Here is a 24,384-nt window from a genome sequence, read left to right as displayed (position 1 = left end):
TCAGAGCTTGATATGAGCTCATATGAGCTCATTTGCATATCCTTTTTCCAATTAACAGGGATAATTACTCAATGTATAGGGGCTCATTTGTTGGGTGATCTTTTTTGCAGAATGTAAAATTCTTGTTTGTGGGCAGCAGATTTCTCTGTACAGTATGGGGATGAAGGGTCATAGCAAACTTAGTCATATAATAAAACTTAGCAATATGGCTACAGAATATATAATACAGGTATGATAGTGTGCAAACCCACACATAATAATTTGTAAATCCAAACTTTGCACTGATTCTTATTTATGCCTTATTACTTATTTCTGCCTAAATGCTGTCAAAATTCTGCTGGTTGCCCTTGGAAAAAGGTGGTTGTTTATCTCCACTCCCACAACGCATTACACATTGTAAACTAGCATATTTCTACTTGTACTGTAGCTTTAGGAGAAGAAAACAGAATGCAACTCAAAACGGTTATCATTAGAAGTCAAATATGAACTAGGTTTTAGACATTTTTTGTGGGTGTAAATTAGAACTGTCTTAGTTGCCCGCAGCAGCCAACCAGATTTCACCTTTCATTTTCAAAAGGAGCTGTGAAAAATGAAAGGTGGAATCTGATTGGTTACTATGGTCAACTAAGCCAGATCTACTTTACACCACTTTGATAAATCTCTGCCGAGTTCATCTTCTATATACAGTACAGACCAAAAGTTTGGACACACCTTCTCATTCAAAGAGTTTTCTTTATTTTCATGACTATGAAGGCATCAAAACTATGAATTAACACATGTGGAATTATATACATAACAAACAAGTGTGAAACAACTGAAAATATGTCATATTCTAGGTTCTTCAAAGAAGCCACCCTTTGCTTTGATTACTGCTTTGCACACTCTCGGCATTCTCTTGATGAGCTTCAAGAGGTAGTCCCCTGAAATGGTCTTCCAACAGTCTTGAAGGAGTTCCCAGAGATGCTTAGCACTTGTTGGCCCTTTTGCCTTCACTCTGCGGTCCAGCTCACCCCAAACCATCTCGATTGGGTTCAGGTCCGGTGACTGTGGAGGCCAGGTCATCTGGCGCAGCACCCCATCACTCTCCTTCATGGTCAAATAGCCCTTACTTTCAAAGTTTTCCCAATATTTCGGCTGACTGACTGACCTTAATTTCTTAAAGTAATGATGGCCACTCGTTTTTCTTTACCTAGCTGCTTTTTTCTTGCCATAATACAAATTCTAACAGTCTATTCAGTAGGACTATCAGCTGTGTATCCACCTGACTTCTCCTCAACGCAACTGATAGTCCCAACCCCATTTATAAGGCAAGAAATCCCACTTATTAAACCTGACAGGGCACACCTGTGAAGTGAAAACCATTTCAGGGGACTACCTCTTGAAGCTCATAAAGAGAATGCCAAGAGTGTGCAAAGCAGTAATCAAAGCAAAAGGTGGCTACTTTGAAGAACCTAAAATATGACATATTTTCAGTTGTTTCACACTTGTTTGTTATGTATATAATTCCACATGTGTTAATTCATAGTTTTGATACCTTCATAGTCATGAAAATAAAGAAAACTCTTTGAATGAGAAGGTGTGTCCAAACTTTTGGTCTGTACTGTATATGCATTATACCTGCACAACTCTTTGTATAGAGTTGATATCATTTTCATCTTTTTTTAAACTATTTAATTTCAGGGCAAGTAAAACTGTTACTTATGTTAACTGTCTGCTGTCTGCCATTGACTTCCACAAAAAAAAAACATATATAGCTTTTTTTGCGGTATTACCGTATTTCTCGCCCCATAAGACGCACTTTTTCCTCCCCAAAAATGGGAGGAAAATGCCCCTGCGTCTTATGGGGCGAATGCTGGCAGTTTTACATCGCTGGTTGCGATGTACGGAGCGGGGGCCGGGGGAGGGACTGGGAGGAGGAGCTGGGGTCCGGCAATAGCGGTGGGGCGGTGCGGTCACTGTACTATAGCCCCGCCCCACCACTCCGGTATTCTAATATAAAATGTATTATTGAATTAAAAGTTATTAAACATGCCCCCCTCACTCCTAATAGTACCGTATATCCTAATTGCTCCTGTATAATGCCGGCAGGCAGGCCGGGCGGGCGGCAGCGTAACTCCCTGATGTCACGTGCCTGCACCGCCTCCTTTATGAATGAAGGAGGCGGCGCAGGCAAGTGACGTCAGTGAGTGACGCGCCGGGCGGCATTATACAGAAGCAATTAGGATATACGGTACTATTAGGAGTGAGGGGGGCATGTTTAATAACTTTTAATTCAATAATACATTTTATATTTGTATACTTTGTATATTTTATATTTGTATAATATTCAATAATACATTTTATATTTGTATACTGGGGCGGCGGCGGGGGGGGGGGCACACGGAATCTGTGGATGGCACAGTTAAGGGGTGGGGGTCTGTGGATGGCACTGTTATGGGGTGGGGGGTCTGTGGATGGCACTGTTATGGGCTGGGGGGGGGTCTGTGGATGGCACTGTTATGGGGCGGGGGTCTGTGGATGGCACATATATAACACTGCCATCCACAGACCCCCCCCTGTAACAGTGCCAGCCACAGATCCCCCCCTGTAACAGTGTCTGTCATCCACAGATCCCCCCATAAGTGTCCGTCATCCACAGATCCCCCCATAAGTGTCCGTCATCCACAGATCCCCCCATAAGTGTCCGTCATCCACAGATCCCCCCATAACAGTGTCCGTCATCCACAGATCCCCCCATAAAAGTGTCTGTCATCCACAGATCCCCCATAACAGTGTCCGTCATCCACAGATCCCCCATAACAGTGTCCGTCATCCACAGACCCCCCCATAACAGTGTCCGTCATCCACAGACCACCATTAGTTCCAAACCCACCAAAAGCACACCTTTTGGTTAAAAAAATATTTTTTATTATTTTCCTCCCCAAAAACCTAGGTGTGTCTTATGGGCCGGTGCGTCTTATAGGGCAAAAATTACGGTAAATCATGTAATCATCTAAATTTTTCAATTCTTTAGTTAACCAGCCAAAGGGAGGCACTTTAAGCAGATGTCTCCACAACTGAAGCATATTAATACTATACAGCATATGGGGGACATTTATCAAGAACGGCATTGCGCCGCCAGAGGATGCGCCACATTTATGGCCACGTGACAGTTTAAAATCTAAAGCAGCCTCCTAGCTGCCGAAGATTTCTGTCTTTATTCACACCATCAAACTTACATGAATAAACATATATGTGGAGGGCATACTCTGGCGCCCCGTCCACAACCTCACCATGCCCCCTTTTCTTGTCACTTCAGAAAACTGGTGTGAAGCAGGAAAAGTAATACATTTTGCCACAAAAAAAAAAACATTTGCAACTTTTAGACACCACAACAGTGACATACATAGCATAGTAAATGCTGCCCTATGTCTTTATATGTTTTTTGCTTTACAGATGTATAGGTCTAATGTATAGATGAGGTGTGATGTGTTAGCAGCCTAGTGTTATGTGCTGCCTCCTTTCTGGGCCTCTTATTTCAGGTTTAGTTGTGTAACAGAGCTGCCTTCATAGCCAAAAATGGACTGTAGTGCTAAATTTAAATAAGACCCATTCATTTCATCAGCAGAAATTATGGACAAACATTAATATTAGTTTATATTGCAAATAAGCTTTTAGAAGAGGTCAGGAGAAGTGTGCCGATGGCAGTTCAGTTTGCTTCATCATAAAGAGAAACTGACATCAACTTTATGCTACCCATACTAACGGCAGCATAAAGTAGAGACAGGTGAGTTGATTTCAGCGGTCTGTCATTTATAAGTTAAAAGTAAGTGGTTCCCGAGAACCAACATCACAATCATTGCAGACTGGGCCTGGAAAAGAGTCACGGCCACCTGAGAAGAGTCATGGTTATTCATGAATTTCTGCTCTCCTGCCCACCTGCTGATGACTGACAGTTTTCTACCTAGTTTTCTCCCTTTCTGTCTAGGAGAGAACTGTCAATCATCAGCAGATGGGTGAGAGAGCAGGAGATTAGGAATAACCAGGACTCTTCTCAGGTAGATTTGACTCTTTTCAAGGCCTGGGCTGCAATGGTTATGATGCTGGTTCTCAGCAACTACTTACTTTTAGCTCATGAGTAACACACCGCTGAAATCAGCATTTCTGTCACTATTTTATGCTGCCCTCAGTGAGGTCAGCATAAAGTTGATGACAGGTTCCCTTTAATGACATTGCTGATACCCAGCAATGGTTTTATTACATTTCCAGACCAATATATAATTTGGAGAATGATCGAAATGTCAGCAGAGTGTTGCTATTAGGCTTAACAATATATATATATATATATATATATATATATATATATATATACAGTACAGACCAAAAGTTTGGACACACCTTCTCATTCAAAGAGTTTTCTTTATTTTCATGACTATGAAAATTGTAGATTCACACTGAAGGCATCAAAACTATGAATTAACACATGTGGAATTATATACATAACAAACAAGTGTGAAACAACTGAAAATATGTCATATTCTAGGTTCTTCAAAGTAGCCACCTTTTGCTTTGATTACTGCTTTGCACACTCTTGGCATTCTCTTGATGAGCTTCAAGAGGTAGTCCCCTGAAATGTTTTTCACTTCACAGGTGTGCCCTGTCAGGTTTAATAAGTGGGATTTCTTGCCTTATAAATGGGGTTGGGACTATCAGTGGTGTTGAGGAGAAGTCAGGTGGATACACAGCTGATAGTCCTACTGAATAGACTGTTAGAATTTGTATTATGGCAAGTAAAAAGCAGCTAAGTAAAGAAAAACGAGTGGCCATCATTACTTTAAGACAGTCAGTCAGTCAGCCGAAAAATTGGGAAAACTTTGAAAGTAAGGGCTATTTGACCATGAAGGAGAGTGATGGGGTGCTGCGCCAGATGACCTGGGCTTCACAGTCACCGGACCTGAACCCAATCGAGATGGTTTGGGGTGAGTTGGACCGCAGAGTGATGGCAAAAGGGCCAACAAGTGCTAAGCATCTCTGGGAACTCCTTTAAGACTGTTGGAAGACCATTTCAGGGGACTACCTCTTGAAGCTCATCAAGAGAATGCCAAGAGTGTGCAAAGCAGTAATCAAAGCAAAAGGTGGCTACTTTGAAGAACCTAGAATATGACATATTTTCAGTTGTTTCACACTTGTTTGTTATGTATATAATTCCACATGTGTTAATTCATAGTTTTGATGAGTTCATAGTCATGAAAATAAAGAAAACTCTTTGAATGAGAAGGTGTGTCCAAACTTTTGGTCTGTACTGTATATATATATATATATATATACAGTGGGATGCGAAAGTTTGGGCAACCTTGTTAATCGTCATGATTTTCCTGTATAAATCGTTGGTTGTTACGATAAAAAATGTCAGTTAAATATACCATATAGGAGACACACACAGTGATATTTGAGAAGTGAAATTAAGTTTATTGGATTTACAGAAAGTGTGCTATAATTGTTTAAACAAAATTAGGCAGGTGCATAAATTTGGGCACTGTTGTCATTTTATTGATTCCAAAACCTTTAGAACTAATTATTGGAACTCAAATTGGCTTGGTAAGCTCAGTGACCCCTGACCTACATACACAGGTGAATCCAATTATGAGAAAGATTATTTAAGGGGGTCAATTGTAAGTTTCCCTCCTCTTTTAATTTTCTCTGAAGAGTAGCAACATGGGGGTCTCAAAACAACTCTCAAATGACCTGAAGACAAAGATTGTTCACCATCATGGTTTAGGGGAAGGATACAGAAAGCTGTCTCAGAGATATCAGCTGTCTGTTTCCACAGTTAGGAACATATTGAGGAAATGGAAGACCACAGGCTCAGTTCAAGTTAAGGCTCAAAGTGGCAGACCAAGAAAAATATCGGATAGACAGAAGCGACGAATGGTGAGAACAGAGTCAACCCACAGACCAGCACCAAAGACCTACAACATCATCTTGCTGCAGATGGAGTCACTGTGCATCATTCAACCATTCGACGCACTTTACACAAGGAGATGCTCTATGCGAGAGTGATGCAGAGGAAGCCTTTTCTCCGCCAACAGCACAAAAAGTGCCGCTTGAGGTGGGCTAAAGCACATTTGGACAAGCCAGCTTCATTTTGGAATAAGGTGCTGTGGACTGATGAAACTAAAATTGAGTTATTTGGCCATAACAAGGGGCGTTATGCATGGAGGAAAAAGAACACAGCATTCCAAGAAAAACACCTGCTACCTACAGTAAAATATGGTTGTGGTTCCATCATGCTGTGGGGCTGTGTGGCCAGTGCAGGGACTGGGAATCTTGTCAAAGTTGAGGGACGCATGGATTCCACTCAGTATCAGCAGATTCTGGAGACCAATGTCCAGGAATCAGTGACAAAGCTGAAACTGCGCCGGGGCTGGATCTTTCAACAAGACAACGACCCTAAAAAATGCTCAAAATCCACTAAGGCATTTATGTAGAGGAACAAGTACAACGTTCTGGAATGGCCATCTCAGTCCCCAGACCTGAATATAATTGAAAAACTGTGGTGTGACTTAAAGAGAGCTGTCCATGCTCGGAAGCCATCAAACCTGAATGAACTAAAGATGTTTTGTAAAGAGGAATGGTCCAAAATACCTTCAACCAGAATCCAGACTCTCATTGGAACCTACAGGAAGCGTTTAGAGGCTGTAATTTCTGCAAAAGGAGGATCTACTAAATATTGATTTAATTTCTTTTTTGTGGTGCCCAAATTTATGCACCTGCCTAATTTTGTTTAAACAATTATAGCACACTTTCTGTAAATCCAATAAACTTCATTTCACTTCTCAAATATCACTGTTTGTGTCTCCTATATAATATATTTAACTGACATTTTTTATCATAACAACCAACGATTTATACAGGAAAATCATGACGATTAACAAGGTTGCCCAAACTTTCGCATTCCACTGTATACATACATTATATAGGAAATTAATAAAATACAAAAATGCAACAATGATGATACATGCACCACCTAATGGACATGTAGACAGTACTGATACAATATGCAATGACGATATGAGTGCATTTCAAAGTACATGTTATCATCTCATCTTCTACATCAGCTGTTCTGAGTGTTCCATTCAATTCTATGGGAGTTACAACAGCAGCTGGGAGTGGTAGTTTCACAGCAGCTTGAGTGCCATAGGTTGCTGACCTCTGATCAATAGCTTTATAGTATCAATATTTGGTAGAATCATTATGGCTTTTGGTAGCTTCTTTTCCCCCAAAGGGAAATCACTATGTCTTAGCACAGAACCTGATTAGATATGGGATACTGCCACAGTTCTATCCTCTGGGTATATGATACAGAAATCTGTTTAGGACAATGACTATTTGTGGGTTGCCCTCACAATAAAGTTATACTGTCAGAGCAGGCAATGGTGAACAAGTTTCAGATGGAATCATTTAGAAAAATTCTCCAGTGTTTAGATATTGCTTGTTAAGGTGCCTAATGCTGTTCTCTTGATTCCTTCCCATAACATCCATCTAATGTATCCAGTGCTGATGGTCACACATGCTCAGTAGCTCAGTCCAGCCACCTGGATTCTCTTCTACACAGCCACTGGAGTGATTCCTGCTATTGTGTAGCCCAGGCAATAATGAAAGGTACTATAGAAACAGCTTCTTCTCACTGGGCTGGACATAAGGCAGACATTGTGAAAGTGAATTAAGAGAACAGTAGGTGGTGTTATAACAAATATGTAAAAGTAATATCCAAACACAGGAGCATTTCTTTAAAAAAAATATTCAAAGTGAAAAACTGGTTTTCTTGATTTAACAGAGAAATGTAATATTGAATTGTGGGACAAACTCATCAAAACATAGAAGTGGAAAATAATAGTCTTCTAAAGAGGCAGTGTTCTCAAAGTCTTTTGCTGTAATTCTAATCTAATTAATTATAGAAGATGAAATGTGGCATTTTAATTTTGGTGTTTCCTGCTACTTTAAGGAAACACAATATCAATAGGAGTCAACAGCAGTTTCTCCAGTGGGACCTGTGAAGGTGACTACTGTTGGTATCTAGTGATAGAGTGAGTTGTTAGATTCAGAATGTAGGGAGCCTATTACAAGGCCTCCATCTACAATGAGAGTTGTATAAATTTGCTTGCAGTCAGCTTTCTCTAAGAGTGGCAGAATTTTACCATGTAACTCTATGGCTATGTCTCATAAAGGTGGAGCTCCAACCTCTATGAAGACAAATTATCACAATAATTAGCAAAGATCTTTGGTACTAAATAAATAAGAAAAATAAAATAAGAGTGAAAATATACTTCTTTACTGCCATACACAACCGTAGATAATACCATTACACTCTGCTGGCACTATCGTTTATGGGGAATACTCTGCTGGCACTATGCTGTAGAAATGCATTCTAGTGGCACTGTTAATATGGGCTTTGATGGCATCATTAAAGGGCTTATGCAGTGCCAGCATATGCTTAGGATAGGTCATCAATATCAGATTGGTGGGGGTCCAACTCCTGGAACCCTCACCAATCAGCTGGTTGAAGAGGCTGTGGTGCTCGTGCTTCCTTGTAGCAGTGGTGCAGTATAATTGCACCTTCCTCTCTCATTCCATTGAACGGCCAATACAAGGGGGACAGTGTGCAGATAAACATAGAAGAGGATGCAGTGCTTGTGCGAATGATGCAGCCTTTTCAGACAGCAGATCAGTGAGGATGACGGGGGTCAGACCTATCCTGAGGATAGGTGCCCATAGTAGTAAGTCAGGTTGGTAATTGTCAAGGGCTAATAGGAGATGGAATCTGACTGCTACGGACAACTGCTTCCCTTTCCATTGAGGATTAAAATGAAGAAGTTGAATATCAAAGCAAAAAGCCTAGTAGAGTTTAAACAGTGCTGGATACCCTTTTCGTTGGCAATTATCCAATCCTAGAAAATGTAATTAATGTCTCTTGGGTGAAATTATCTTTTAATGCACAGCATCGTCATATATATTAATATCTTTGATATTTTTTTACATTGACTATATGACACTACCCTATATATCAATGTACAGTATTAATCATATACAAACCTTTCTTATCATAGAGTTCCTTTACAATTATATTAAAACATACTCATTCTGTACACTCAAAAGACAAGGGGCAATGCCTTCGATTGGAGAGGAAAAAGTTCAGTCTCCGTAAGTGTCAAAGCTTCTTTACTGTAAGAACTGTGAATCTGTGGACTAGACTTCCTCAAGACGTGGTCACAGAAGGAACAGTGGACAGTTTTAAAAAGGGTTTAGATGAATTCTTAAAAGTAAACAACAATAATGCTTATCAAAACGTGTTGAAATCTGAGTCTCAATTCCTTCTGGGATTCGCGTCCCCACCTAAGTCCCACTTGATGGACTTATGTCTTTTTTCAACCGTATTAACTATGTAACTATGTACAAATTATTCTAGTACATGTGTGAAGCCAGATTCCTTTTTGCCTGTGTCTTTAAGCACCTTTACTATGTACAGTATATACGTAGTAATATGACATTCACATTTTTCTACTACATCCAATTCTTTCTGACTTAAATGCTATGAACACCTTCGTGGGCAATTTTTTTATGATTGCATTTTATTAATTTTGGGCTAAATATATATTTTTCAATTGGTCTTATTAAAAATTTCCAGCAGTTTTTGTCCACCAGGGTTAACTTTTAGCCTTCCTGCAGAGTATCTTAGCTTTACATCATGTTACTGTTCTGACTGAATCCATAATGTAGCTCTTGTCTGTGAATTCCTGACAGCTATACATAGCTATCAAAACAGCAACATGATGGGGACTCAGTGTAAAATTAAAACTAAGATACCCTGCTGAATGCAGTTAATAAAGACCGACTGAAAAAAAAAATTTTTTTAGCCCAAAATGAGTAAAATGCAATCATACAAAAATGCCCCCAAAGGTGTTCATAGCCTTTAAAGGGAGATTTTTATGCTGATGACGTAACCTCTGGACAGGTCATCAGTATCTGATCAGTGGGGGTCAGACACCCCCACAGCTGTTTGAAAAGGCACCTGGGCTCACAGTATTGCCATGGCCTTCTCTTAGCTCGCCGAACACAGTGCCATACATTGTATAGTGGCTGTACTTGGTATTACAGCTCAGCCCCATTCACTTCAATAGGGCTGAGCTGCACCTAAGCCATGTGATCGATAAATGTGACATACATGGTGTAGGGAAAGCTGCGAGAAGGCAGCGGGGCCGCTGCAAGAACTGGCGCCTTCTCAAACAGCTGATGACCTATTCAGAAAATAGGTCATCAGTTAAAAATTCTCAGAAAGCCCCTTTGAGGTTCATGTGCAAGGCGCTTTTGAGCAGGGCCGTTATACTGCTTCCTTGAGTTTATGAATTCTCTATTATACCTCCTCAATCCATGAATTTAAGAAAAAATCCACCAAAAAAAAAAATTAGGACATGCTCCATTGGACTCTGTAGGTATATATGGTTCCATATTGTTTTTTTATCAGTTGCCCATACCTATTCTTGACAACTCCTATTGATGGCTCAGATATGGCAGCACATAGAAGAAACCCTGTAGACAATTCTAGTCCTCGAAGGGTTGTCCAAGATAATTAAACATCTGGGACTTGCCAAATGGTGTAAAATAAAGAAAATTATAGTATACTCACCTCTATCTGCTTTGATGTTCAGGTATATGGCTTAGGATAGCAATCACAGTGGTCACATGCGGTATACCTGCACATCACTGCTGCCATCTGTAAACAAGCAGAGGCAGGAGAACCGGACTGCCGTCACAGAGGCCAATGCTGGAGATAGAGGTAAGTATACCCTCATTTCTATTTTACATCATTCAGTGGTATGTCCGAAATTTTAATTACTTCAGAAAACCCCTTTAATTGATCTTAGAGCTTCTTCCTGGCATTAATCATAATTTGCCCATCATAATTATTGCACTGATATGTCCCTAGAAACCTATGTTTTGTTGCTGGTCTTTTATTTATTGGAATAGACTAGACATTGAATTTCATTCACACAGTCCTGTAAAATTATCTAGATGAGAAGTATAGAACTCCAACACAACTTTACAATCTGTACACAAATCATTCCTCCCAGGGACTTGCAGTGTTCTTTTTACAAGCACATTTCATATCATACCTTTTTTAGCGATCTTAAATTTCTTGTTCCCAAAATGTGCCATTAATAAATATATGATTCTGAATTATTTCATTAATTTTTTTTTTCATTTCACAAATAACTTATAACTGCATTTACAAATCATTTCCATTGTCATAAGAAAAATATGGCTGCTTCCGTCTAAAAACAGTGGTACTCTTGTCCATTGAATGTGTTTGATATTGTAGCTCAGCCTTATTTGCGTGAATAGGACTGAGTTGTAACACCAGACACAGCTAATGGACAGGAGTAGTGCTGCTTATCGAAGGAGACAACCATGTTTTGTTTTTTTGTTTTTTTACTAAAAGGGGTATTCCCATCTAAACATCTGTGGCATAAAAAATGTCAGATAGCTGCAGGTCCCACCTCTAGGACCTGTACCTATCTTTAGAATAAAGCCTCCCAAGTGAAGGGAGAGCAGTCATGCATGACCAGCCACCCTCCATTCACCACTAGGAAAGTTCTGAAAACATCCGAGTGCTGACTCATCTATTTCTGGCAGTCCTCTAGTAGTGAATGGAGCGGTGGATGCGCTTGGATGTCTTGCACTCCATTTACTGCTATGGGACCTTCGAAAATAGCTGAGCATGCTCACTTTGTGAGCCCCAATATTGAGATAGGAGTGGGTCCCAGAGGTGGGACCTGTACATATCTGACATTAGTGGCATATCCTAACGATAAGTCACAGATGTTTAGATGGGAAAACCCCTTTATTTGGGCAGATTTACTAATATTGTCTACATTTGGATGGACTGTCTTAAACTGCACTAGAATTATCAAAGTGGCTCATGCCACATGATAAATCTGTTGTATCTTCAGACTGTCGAGTCTAAGTTTTACGTCATCTATAAAATGACTTAGTTGACACAAAAGCGGATTTAAACAACACCCCTTTCCTGCAAGGCCACACCCCTTCCTGCTTAGCCATGCCCCTTGTCAAGCAAGGTGTAAAAAGTTTGAAAAGTGTCTTAAACAAATGATAAATGCAGTGCAAAGCATGTACACCAGTTTTTGTTGTTGAAATTGCACCAAAAAATGTACGCATTTTCTATTGTAAATCTGCCCAATATCTTGTCAAACATTTGAAGTTTTGACAATATTTCATTTTCCTTACCTGAAATTGTGCTTTATTTTATTGAGCTGGTTCACGTTATCAGTTTTCATCAAACTGAAAGATGACCATTAAGCAAAATTTATGACTAAATGTGATTATATTTGTTCATAAATGCAATAAAAATGTAAACATAAAAATCCTACTCAAAAGTTAACTTACAAATAAAAGAAAAAACAACATTCAATGGTTTACTAAATATTCATCTAAATTTTGACATAATTTCTTTAAAACCATGGCGAGCTCAAGCCCACTATTGTGCCGGTATTACAGTAGCAGAATATCCCACAATCCACTACATCAAATGTACAGTTAAATGTGCATGGCCCAATGGCCGATTCATAGAATTTATTCTTCTTGCATAGGCAAGTAATAAGAACACTGCAATGTATACAAATAAGTTAGCGTAGAATAAAAGATTCATTTGAAAGTAATTTCATTTAGGATGTATGCATCACAATTAGCAAACATGGTCAAAATGTGCATCTTCTCAGTTCATGGTTCCGAAGGCACTACTCCAACATACCACTGGATCTTCAGTCAGCCATGTCTCAGGGATGGACATCAAACTCTCTGTAGGAAACAGGCTGATGGTCCATGGGTATCTTTGGAAGTCAAAATGGCAACTTATATTGTTTTGGCATCCATTTCATTTGCTGCTTTGTGCTTATTGTGTGTCATGTATGTTTCACCCACCATGTTTCCACAAAACATATGGTGTTTTGTTGGTTGCTCCTTCATTGTATAGAAATGCTGCATGAGACAATTAGAAACTTTCCACAAAGCTCCCAGGGAAGAGCCCTGTCCTTCCATTTCTTTGCAATGTTCCCTTATACCAACCATCTTCCCGCTTTTTGTGAACAAATACAATGTCACCTTCCTTTAGCTCAATTTCTGCTTCACTCTGCGGTGGGTAGGGAACAACAACTCGATATCTGAAATTCAGAACATTGAAGCGATAAAATATAACATTAAAGCCCATTTACAGATATTTGAACAAAACATCTTAGTGTCTGCATTATGTGTCTCAGGCAGTGCAGATGGATCTGTTTCTTAAAATATTTTGTTTTGACCAAAATGGATAACATGTCTGTGCTCCATAAAGTGTGGTGTCTGTGTGCGGTCTTGTAAAACCTGTCTTAAATGCCTAATTTTGTTAAATAGAAGTTACTTCCTTAATAAATATCCTTGTAGGTAAGCCTTCAAGGTGTCCCACAATATAATCCCAGATATCTCTTATTAAAACTCAAGAATTCTTGCAGCTGGCTAGTAAGATGAAGAGCATGAACTTAAACCAATAAGTGTTACAATTCAAAGAGCTACAATTAGTAGCACCTAGAGACAATTCCATTAACGGGGTTGTGTCACAAAACATTTTTACATTTTTTATACCAGCACCTGGATCTAAATACTTTTGTAATTGCATGTAATTAAAAATGTATTATATCCACCGAGTTATCTGTATTGCTGTTTGTTCTTCCTTTCCTGCTTGATGTCTGATTTTGATTTTTTACCTCAAACAGGGCATAACCTCCTTATTAAAGGTGAGTGGTCAGCAATGGACAAGCTAAATCATTATCATCTCATACCAAGAGCAGTACAGAAAGACTATTGAAGGCCATATTCATCCTAGAAAGAGATCATTAAGTACTAGACTGTAGTAGTAGTTTTACATCATTGCAGGAAATGTCTTCCTTTTCACACCTACAGACCTTAACTATTGAATAAGAGTTCAGACTTGTGTCGTCTTATGGTGTAATTCAGCAGGGGGGCAGAAACATGTATTGAAAACAGAATTAATTTGCATACTGGGGCACACCAGGGGAAAACAACAGGGGAATATGATGGTTAGACATAGATCACTATAAAAATACAAGTGGTGTTGTACATACTACAATAATGGCAAAAATATCAACCCTTCCCAATCGACAAGAGCATTAAAGAGGTTGTAGGACCTGAGACATTGGTGGCATAACGCTATGATATGCCACCAATGTCAGATAGGTGTGAATCCCACCTCTGGAGAGTGCACTGTGCAAGCTTTAGAGTCCCAGATACGCCTTAGCATACAGAATATGGACTATTGGTGGGCTGAGTGCCAGGAATGCCATTGAGGACCAAGATAAAAATTACATGTTAGGAGTTTGTCAGGCTCAAACATAATAAATTGCCATTAATTCCTTAGGAATTGACAAGCTCGGAAGTCAAATATGTTGTTTTCATATTTACATATTTTCTGTATATATTAGATAACACGACATAAAGATCATATCTTATAGGCTGCAAGTGACTTTGAGTCTGTGTTAATTAAAGAGTATTTCTAGTTCTCAGAAAAGCAGTACACTAGGAGCCCTCTTAGACACCTCCACAAACACCTGCCTTCCAGATGTCAGCTTGTGGCAGCAAAAAGTAAAATTAGTTCAAGAAAATCATTGTGTGCTATAGATGAGTTTATTAGTTTAGCTAGAAAGTGTCATCGTGCTATGAATACATATGAAGGAGCCAGTTAAAGTGAATTTACTCAGATGATTTTAAGGCCCGACACTATCTTTCCAAGTGAATGAAGAGAGTAATCACTCTGCATTGACAGCATGAAGTCACATCAATGGCCACTATCACAAAAGACTTAAATCACATTTCAACAACGTTAACTCAAAAAGAGTTCTACGTGTTTCTTGGGAATTCACTTTTTTAATTTATGTAAATTCATTTGGAGTCTTTACAATTTATTTCCCTGTGCTTAAAGGAAAATGTCCTTGACCTGTGTAGAGAATTTACTGTGAAAAGCTTCTTAAAGATTCTGATGTGCTAGAGGTGATGGGAAAATCTCCCCTGGCAGTCTCCTTGCAAAAAATGATTTTTATGATTTGAAAAAAAACAAAAATAAAAACAATCACGTCTATTGGCCAATTATACTTTTTACGATGGCTAATACATGGTAGCAATTTGGACTGGAACCACTATCCATGTGTTTGTATGTTCTCCATGTGTTTGTGTGGGTTTCCTCCAGGTTCTCAGTTTTTCCAAACAAAATATTTTACTCCAAAATCATGCTATTAGGATAACTAGCTTTAAATGAAATTTTCTCTAGTGTGTTTATGTGATATGCAAATTGGATAGTGATCCCCACTGGGGACAGGGACTGATGTGAGTGATGCCAATCTCTGTACAGTGCTGCAAAATATGTTGGTTTGAGTCGAGCAAATCGATTCGTTAGAATGGAAATTCGACCTGAATTTTTTTAAAGTAAAATTCTGATTCCTTTGGGTAGAATTTTTACACAGAAAAAGATAGAGATTTTCCAGGCATTTAAAACACTTTCGATTGAGGTAGAATCGATTTGTGCCCGACTCAAAAATTTCTTGGCCAGATTGGACCGAAACAAATTTTATAAAATTTGCTCATCTCTAGTCTTTGTGTCATATAAGCTTTAGAAAATAAATAATCCATTATTATCATAATGTGGCCTGTCTGTATAACTTTCTAATTTTTTACATTTCCTGTAATACATTATCAATACATTATAGAATCACAGTTTTTTTTTTCAGAAATGTTCTTACCGTTCTCTGGACAGTGATTTGGGTTCTGGGCGTACAGCTACCATTGCACAGGCAGGCTGTCTGACTGGAGATGGAATTGAAAAATTCAGATCTAAAGAGCCAGTTTTCCTGTGTAATGGATGCATTCCCATTGCTCCTTGCATTTCACTTTCAATGGGACATGAGCCTGCTCTTCCATGGTTGCTCATTGAGAGCTCAAGTCCTACAGCACCTTGAATTACTCCTTCCACTATAGCCTGGGGATCATGTGTTGGTGAGATAGATGGAGGAGAACGGGACTTCTTTTTTGCAGAGGCTCCAGCCAGAAGTTTGAGCAAGCCACCCTTTTTTTCTCTCTAAAAGATAACACATTTTACTAATAAATTATACATGTAGCAAAGTATAAAAAAAACTTTCAAAAAAGTCTATACAACAGTAAAACCATTTTAGTTTATGCTGTTACTACACTACTAACAAAGTTACAATATATCACTTCAAATGCAAGTGACTAGGAATAACATGATTAACTTACATACGTGTAGTTCTATTATCAGCACCAGCCCTACATCTACACCAAAAGCCACACCTTCCTTTCTTGCACTAAAGAAGGACTTTCTCGCACTTTTTAAGAAAGACTTCCATTTGTTTTTTTTAGTTCTGATTAGTTCTGATTTCCAGAAGTTATCAAAAAAGGTTATAGTCCAATCTGGTGAAATGCACAACACCCAGAGGTACAAATGTTTGATTGACTTTACCACATGTCAAAATATATATATCAATCAGCCATAACATTAATAATATAATAATATAATATCTCTCCATGTGCAACCAAAGCAGCTCTGACTAATAAAGACATGGACTCCAGAAGACCTCTCAAGGTATCCTGTGGTATCTGTCACCAAGATGTTAGCAGCAGATTTTTAGGTACTATAAATTGCGAGGTGGGGACGCCATGGATCACTTTACCAACACATCTCGTCAATGCTTGATCAGACTGAGATCGGAGAATTTGGCCAAGTCAACAGATTGAACTTATTTTCATGTTCCTTAAACCATTCCTTAACATTTTTTGCAGTGTGGCTGGGCACTTTCCTGTTGAAAGAGGTCACTATCATTATGGTATGTGTTGCCATAAAAGGATGCACTTGGTCTGCAAAAATATTTATGATAGGAAGGTGGTATATGTCAAAGTAAGATCCACAAACATGCACCTGACCATCCATATGGTACAAAAAAAATGTGATTTATCAGACTGTGCCACCCTCTGATGCTCACAAACTCGCTGTGCCTGCTTAGAGAGGCACGGAGTAGTCAGCATGTGCACTCTGTCCGGTCGTAGCTACAATGGCCCATACACTGCAAGCTGCCATGCTGGTGTTTTCTAACCCCTTTCTATCATAGATAGTATTAAATGTTTCAGCCATCAGTGTTAAAGTAGCTCTTCTGTGGGACTGGAACAGTCTGGATAGTCTATTCTTTCCACATACATCTGTGATCCTTGCTCATCCATGTCCAAGTCGCTAGCTCACCAGTTGTCCTCCTTTGGTTAGCTACTATTTACTGCATACTAGGAACACTCCACAATACCTGCAGTTTTTGAGATACTCCAAGCCAGTCTTCTATCACAATGTGGTCTTTGTCAAAGTCCACTTTTCTTGCTTCCCCACATATCACATTGGTGTTTAACATATCCAACCTGTTGTCTGGCACCATTCTAACAAGCTAATCAATGTCATTCATGTTATTTGATGGCTTATTGGTACATACTGTACTTATAGTAGCACTATAAGATTGATAATTTAGTGTCAGAAATCTACTGGAAGCATAAGTAATGTACTTTACGCTTAATTATGGTTTTTCTTTGTTTAATCAAGTCAATGGAAACACCAACTCACTTCATTTTATTAATAACTTTGAGCTGCTAAAGTCATCTTTGTATGCAATTATACCTCTGTAATTTCTAATTTTAGAATATTTTCCAGAAATAGAAGTGTACAGAAAATTATAGCACATATAAAGTGTGAAAAGTACATTATCAATTGACCCCAGCCAACAAAGCGAGTTTAAAAAGTCTAATTCTATGACATTTAAAATGAAACAGTTTAGTAGATTTTCAAATCTAGTACATGTTCAAATAAATTGAAATATAGCAAAATTCATAGGAGACACAGCTACAATGACTTTTGCTGTTAGGAGAAGCTGCCGCCATGAAATACAGTGCAATCTGCAGGCAGCTTGTTACCGAGCAGGAGGAGCTGAACAAAGTGATATATAGCTTTATGGGATAAGAGTCAATAAAAGTTATAATTCCCTGTATAAGTGTGTATACATGGATAGCTTGATGCAGATGGCAAAGGTCACTGTAAAAACAGGTTGTAAGGTATGCTGCCGCAGATGGAGTGCCTGGAGACAGAGATGTCCAATCTACCAGAAGGACAGGTACAACTTGAAATATTCACTAGTTGGCGCAAGGAACCATCACAACAGGCGGATGTTGAAGAATCTTCTCATTTATTTGTAGATCAAGCTATAAAACAAAGTGTTTTGGGTATCAGAAGGTCCCCTTCTTTAGGTTACAGGTGTATTTAACCTGAAGAAGAGGACGGTCTGATCCCCGAAACACATTCTTTTATTACTTGATCTACAAATAAATGAGAAGATCCTCCTGTTGTGATGTTCCCAACTGGGGAACATTTCAAGCTATACACAGATAGCTGTCACTGATAGGACCTCCTGCTCTATAACATGCTGCCTGCAGACTGCACTGCATTTCATTGTCAGAAGATCCCTTTAAGGATCCTCTACTTTGCCAAAGTTTCACTAAAAAGAGTCTCTCTCAGAATTCCTAATCAATTACTTTTGCAGCGACTGTTGTTTGGTCAGCCACACTTATGAGGAAAATAGACACTTACGCTAGGCTCACACTAGTGTTAGACGATCTGGCAGCATGATCCGGTAGGCTGTTCAAGCATAAATGCTGGCTGTTGGCTGTACAAGAACCGCTATTTGTCCAGCCGAAACCCAGCATTTATGCTGGAAAGCAGCCAGATCACCACGCTATCCCATTATATTCAAAGGGGATCTGGAGGTGAACAGCAGTATCCGTCATTGCCAGATTCTCTGCCGGAACAGCCTGCCAGATTTCACAATGAAAATATGAATGTACCCTTATGGCACAGTATAGCGCAGAACGGGTGGTATAGGGCATCAGTACAGGCACCTGCAGCACTTGTATTACACATGGTAAGACGCCCACTAGTCCTCACTGCTGAAACTGGGATTATTAGGTATTTTGGACTTATCGGGATGATAACTTTTTCAAACTGGCAGCGATGCCAATAGCAATCAGTCATGTTAAACTTCCGTTTTCCAAATGGCATTGGAAATTAACAGCTAAAATCTGCTATGGGCAAGTTTTTCTTTGCAGTAGGTTAAATTTTAATACTCTAGGTCTCTGAGCTGAATTTTTACTTTAATATGATGCCACATTTCGAACAGGATTTGTTGCCTTGCTGGTTGGCTGCCATTCGTGGTGCTTACTTATTCCTTATCTGTTATTACATAGTGCTGACATATTCTGCAGTGCTGTAAACATTTTTATGTCTCCACATTTTAATAACCTAATATCAGGCAAGCATGTATATATGCATATAAGAGCCAATTTCAGGAATCCAATAAACCTAGTTATGTTTCTGTGTACCCTGAAAAAAGCCATGTGAACGCTAATAGAACATACATTCCAGATATGGAATATAATCAGATTTCTTTATCCCATGACCACAGCACAATTTTATTACTATTAAGTTCTATATTATATTATATTTAAAGAGCTTGTCCCACAAAACAATTTTCTACAGTTTTCAAACCAGCACCTGGATCTGAATACTTTGTAACTACATGTAATTAAATTTTTTTGGATAGGCACTGAGTTATTCAATAAAATGTATCTGTATAGTGCGACGTGCTGTTTCTTCTTTTTCTTCTTTCTTTGACCTGCTCACTGAGATGGCCGCACATGCTCAGTTTCATCCTTCAACTACCTTCTGAGCAGTGATAGGGAGAGAGCTGCAGCAGAACAGACACGCCCCCTGAGTTGTGATAGGGAGAGCATGGACACGTCCCCTGAGCTGCAGCAGAAAAGACACTCCTCTTGAGCTGCCAGCTTAATATAAATCTAGCAGAGCAATGAATGGGGAGATCTCTGGATCCATGTGAGGTATAGGGCTGGTTCTAGGTTTTTTAAAAAGAGATTTTCAAGTACCATATGATGTCTGATTTTCATTTTTTACATTAATCATGGGATAAGCCCTTTAATTCAGGGTTTCTAAAATCGATTCTCCAGCATTCATCACAAGTAACTATTTGATGGGTTGTGTAGTCGAGCACATAAGAATTATTCTCTTTAAATTTATTAGAACTCATCCTAATCAGGGACATTCATACAGACAAGGAGGCCATAGTAATAATTTGGTACTAGATCATGCCGCCTCACTATGGGTTCAATTTTAACCTATCTCAGGGCATCTCTGACGTTCATCTCTGGGAGGAGAGAATAGCTGCACAACCTTCATCTTTTGAATTACCAGTTGATGTATGGTTACATGGGCAGCCTTGTCTACATAAAACCAAATATTACAATACTCTAAATTACATGTAGAAGATGAAAAGAGTTATTGGGAATTCATATCATTGTAACCTCCAGTAATTCTGCAATCTACTTCATGTGCTTGACAAAAGTGGCAGTTGTCAGACTCGCCATCCATCAAATGTGACGCTTGCAGCAGGTAATGTCAGAAGACACCAGGAGACACGAGTCACTGGTTACTAAATGGGAAACAGGCAGCACTCTGAGAAACTGTAAGACGCTTCAGTGCATACGTAGACATGCTTTAGCATTAACTAGGTCCTGCAAATCATAATTGTATTATAACACAAAGCTTTTTTCGCTTTGGTACAGTAAATCACCTTAAAGGTGTAGGACTAGCTACGCTGAATGTAATCATACCTGATCTGCTGCTTAATTCTGTAGAAAAAGTACTTTTAATACATGCAAATGATTAGTTTAGTGCACCAATGGTGGGCCCAAGCCACCCAACGTACCCTTGTTCCTCCTACTTTCTCTGGCAGCCCCTCCCTCTGCTTGACAAGGCCAGGTTCCTGCATAGTCATCCCGCCTAGCCCTGCCAATCAACAAGGAAAGTGGGCTGGCAGAGGAAGTGGGAGGAGCATGGGTGCACAGAGTGACTTGGGCCCATCCCCTGTGCGCCTAACTTCTTATTTGCATACAGATTAAAATTACTGAAAGAATGGATAACCAGGTGAAATGTTTCATTCATCATTCACATAAATGTACATTCAGATGAGCTGTGCCTGGTTTATCAGTGACTTTACTGGTGACAGAATGCCTGTAGCACACTCGCAACGTTTTAGCATGAAAGAAGTAACATTATATACATTAAAATGAGTAGCATTATATACTGCACCTATATGTTCACATTCATTGCTAACTACTGGATTAACTGTACTTTGCACAGTGCATGGAATCAGAGTAATTTAGGAGACATGACAGAAGGTAACACCTTTTGGTAATTTTTTAATCCAAAAGGAGCAGTAGATTCTTAAAGGTGTTATCCCACAAAAAATAACTATAACCTATCCAAAGAACTGTTGATGAATATCAGATTAAGGATTGTCCTACCTCTGGGACACCCAGCTATCCTGACAACGGGGGGAGTGGGGGGTCTGAGTCCCATCTCTGAAAGGAGAAATAGTGCACGTCAGTCTACTGCTCCATAGATATCTATGGGATTGACATAAACAGCAATGAGTCAATACCAAAGAAGTGAATGGAGCAGTGCACTACTAAACCATTCAGAGAGAGGACTCAGGGACCCCTTGGATAGGTCATAAATATGTTTTCTGCTATAACCCATTTAAAAGAGAAGTACTATTGAAATGATTTTCCTTTTCGTTTTTGAAAGGTTAAATATTCTGTTTTTTTTCTAGTTTTTATCTCAATATTATACTTTAAAAATACTTAAATCTTGTTTTTGATACTGTCCCCTGATCCTCATAACAGACTGACACCTGATACCTTTTAAGTAGTCTTCTCATTATCATTGCAGGTGGGATTAGGGTGTTGCCAAAACAATCCCCTTCAAATGAATTGAACAGATTTTCAGTTGCAGGGATTTCTGCAACATATATTCCACATGGTAATACTGTATAGCCTTATTTTTGGTGAAAACTTTATTTAAAAAAAAAAAGAAAGAATATATCCTTACGATGAAAGGTAACTGCTCTATTATAAAGCTGGAGGCAGATAACAGAGGATCCATCATTCATAATAGGCAATGGTCACAGATCACCAACTCCCCTCCCTGCACAATGACCTCTGCATCGGGTCACAGAGCATACCTACAAACTCTCCCATAGAACTCAATGAGTTATTTCCAGACACCATTTTCTCATAAGGCTGCTGTAAAAGATATCCCTGCACCAGTGGCGTAACTAGAAATGACTGGGCCCCACAGCAAATTTTTGAATGGGGTCCCACCTTCCCCCAATAATTTTTTCGCAACCCCTTCCTTTCATTCTGCCCAAACCCCTGATGAAGCCAGATTAGCTGGTGAAACATGTCGGGGGGCAGTCTTAGGTTTTAGTTTGCTGACCTCTCAAGTTTATGTGCCTTCAAGTGTTTGATTAATACACAGATACGTGCTATGCTATAAGCGATCAGTGTGTGCCAGTGCGCACTTCAATCAGAGTGTTGGGGTGGGGAAGTGCACTCCCAGCCACCGTCTAAAAACTAAGCAATTCAATAACATAGTGATCTGGCACTAATAGTGAGCATCAGCTCGTTTTAACCCACAGTGTTTAGAGCTCACTTATAATAGTTAATAGATGTGCTGACTTCATTTTAGGAGAATCATTAAAAGTTACATTTTATTATCTGGGAAAAGAAAGGAAATTAGACTGTAGCTATGTGATTGTGCCCTTCCTTTCATGCCGCCCCCATTCCTGTGGCTAGTAAAGATCTCTCTCTCAGACTAGACCCGGAGGCTGTTCCATCCGTTCTCTACACTGTCTATACTGTCACTCTATATCATTTCTTTGTGTAATACTGTTGAAGGGGCCCTGACAAAATCTTTTAGTCCTCCTCCTCCTGGATGGGCCCCTTCTGGGTCAGGGCCCCAAAGCAGCCGCTTCTCCTGCTTCCCCTATAGCTACGCCCCTGCCCTGCACTACTGTTAACACAACAGGCAAGCAGTTCTGCCAATATGGCTGCCACTATTATCAAGTAGTGAAATTATAAAACAAAAATTACAATCAGAAAATAAATAGATTAGAAAAAGAAGGTTTCCAAATTAGTTAAAAATATTTACAGATAGGTGATACATGCCCTTTAACCCCTTCCCATATTGTGCCATATGGTTACTGCTCTGATGTAGTTCCCACACAGTGCTATAAAAATATGGTGCAGAGCTAATGGCGCTTAGTAACTGTACCTATGCCATCCATATCAGTTGCCAGCTTTTACTTACTGCTGACAGTCTGTTGCAAAGCCTGGGATGCTGTGCTAAATACTATTTGCAGTACCTAAGTAATTTTACAGTGGGTAGGGGGTTTCCTCGGTAAGCCAACCTGCACCTCCATCGTGCCATTGCGGTTTGACAATGAGTTGTTATGGCAGCTGGGGTAGAACAGAAGTCTACAGGTCTGCTATGTATGAGAACCTACTAGTCTGTTTTACACTGACAGTACAGGAATATTGCAATGTAATATGAAACTGATATATGAAAATATAAAAGGATCACATGAACTAAAAAATATGAAAAAAGTTACAAAAACCTTTCCCCTTTACAATGTATTTTGATGGACTACAGCTTTAAAAAAACTACCTAATTTATATGTTTACATCCATAATGAACTATACTATAAAATTACCACATTAATTATGGTATCTTGATAAGTTGGTAAGGCTGATTAGTCAGTGGGAGGGGCGGAGGCTCTTCATATACGAGCCACAGCCTCACTCACAGGCGTGGGTTCTCAGGTGCACAGCTGCCGCTGGGTGTCATTAGCAAACTAGCGTCTCTGGTGGTAGGATTCTTTCTTTGCAGCCTGGAGCTTGTTATATGCACACGCCATACTTGTAAGTAGGTTGGGCCGAGGCCGTCTCTCCTGGCCGGTCGGAACCGACTTTGCTAGCGAACAGGAGGCTTTGCCTCAGAATCTGCTACCTCAGGTTGCTCGTTTGGGCTAAATACTTCTATTTCTTTTCAACTTTGTTTGTTGGTAATAGGAGTTAGTTCCTATAAATCTTACAAGTTTCACTTTGCTTTGTTCGTCTCGTATGAAAAGTTACTTCAGCCGGTTTGCTGTAAAGGAAGAGTTACCCGGGCTGCACGTAACGTCATGTTTGGAGATCGGATTTAGGTACCACTCACATCCAAAGCTCCATTCACCCATTTGTTGTTACATCATGTGTTGTACTCTGCTCCCACTCAAAGCTGCATTCTCCTGTTCATAGCTACGTCATGGTTTTACTCAATAATCTCACGGC

General features: G+C 39.4%; 1 protein-coding gene across 2 annotated transcripts in view; it reads right to left on the bottom strand.

Annotated features, from left to right (window-relative positions):
* Nucleotides 1-10,489: 10,489 nt before the first annotated feature.
* The window catches only part of SH3RF3 (SH3 domain containing ring finger 3), a 448,315-nt gene continuing 434,420 nt past the window's right edge, over nucleotides 10,490-24,384 (bottom strand). For both annotated transcript variants that reach the window (XM_040425074.1, XM_040425075.1), the window contains 2 exons: nucleotides 15,840-16,174; nucleotides 10,490-13,214 (listed from right to left, as the gene is read on the bottom strand). In XM_040425074.1, coding sequence (XP_040281008.1) covers nucleotides 13,046-13,214; nucleotides 15,840-16,174 — 504 coding nt within the window. In that variant the 3' untranslated portion in view covers nucleotides 10,490-13,045. The remainder of the gene's footprint in view (nucleotides 13,215-15,839; nucleotides 16,175-24,384) is intronic.

The sequence above is a fragment of the Bufo bufo genome, chromosome 3, assembly GCF_905171765.1.
Source record: "Bufo bufo chromosome 3, aBufBuf1.1, whole genome shotgun sequence".
Classification (NCBI taxonomy): Eukaryota; Metazoa; Chordata; class Amphibia; order Anura; family Bufonidae; genus Bufo; species Bufo bufo.
Note: the sequence above shows the minus strand (reverse complement) of the source record. Positions and strands in the feature narration are given on the sequence as shown.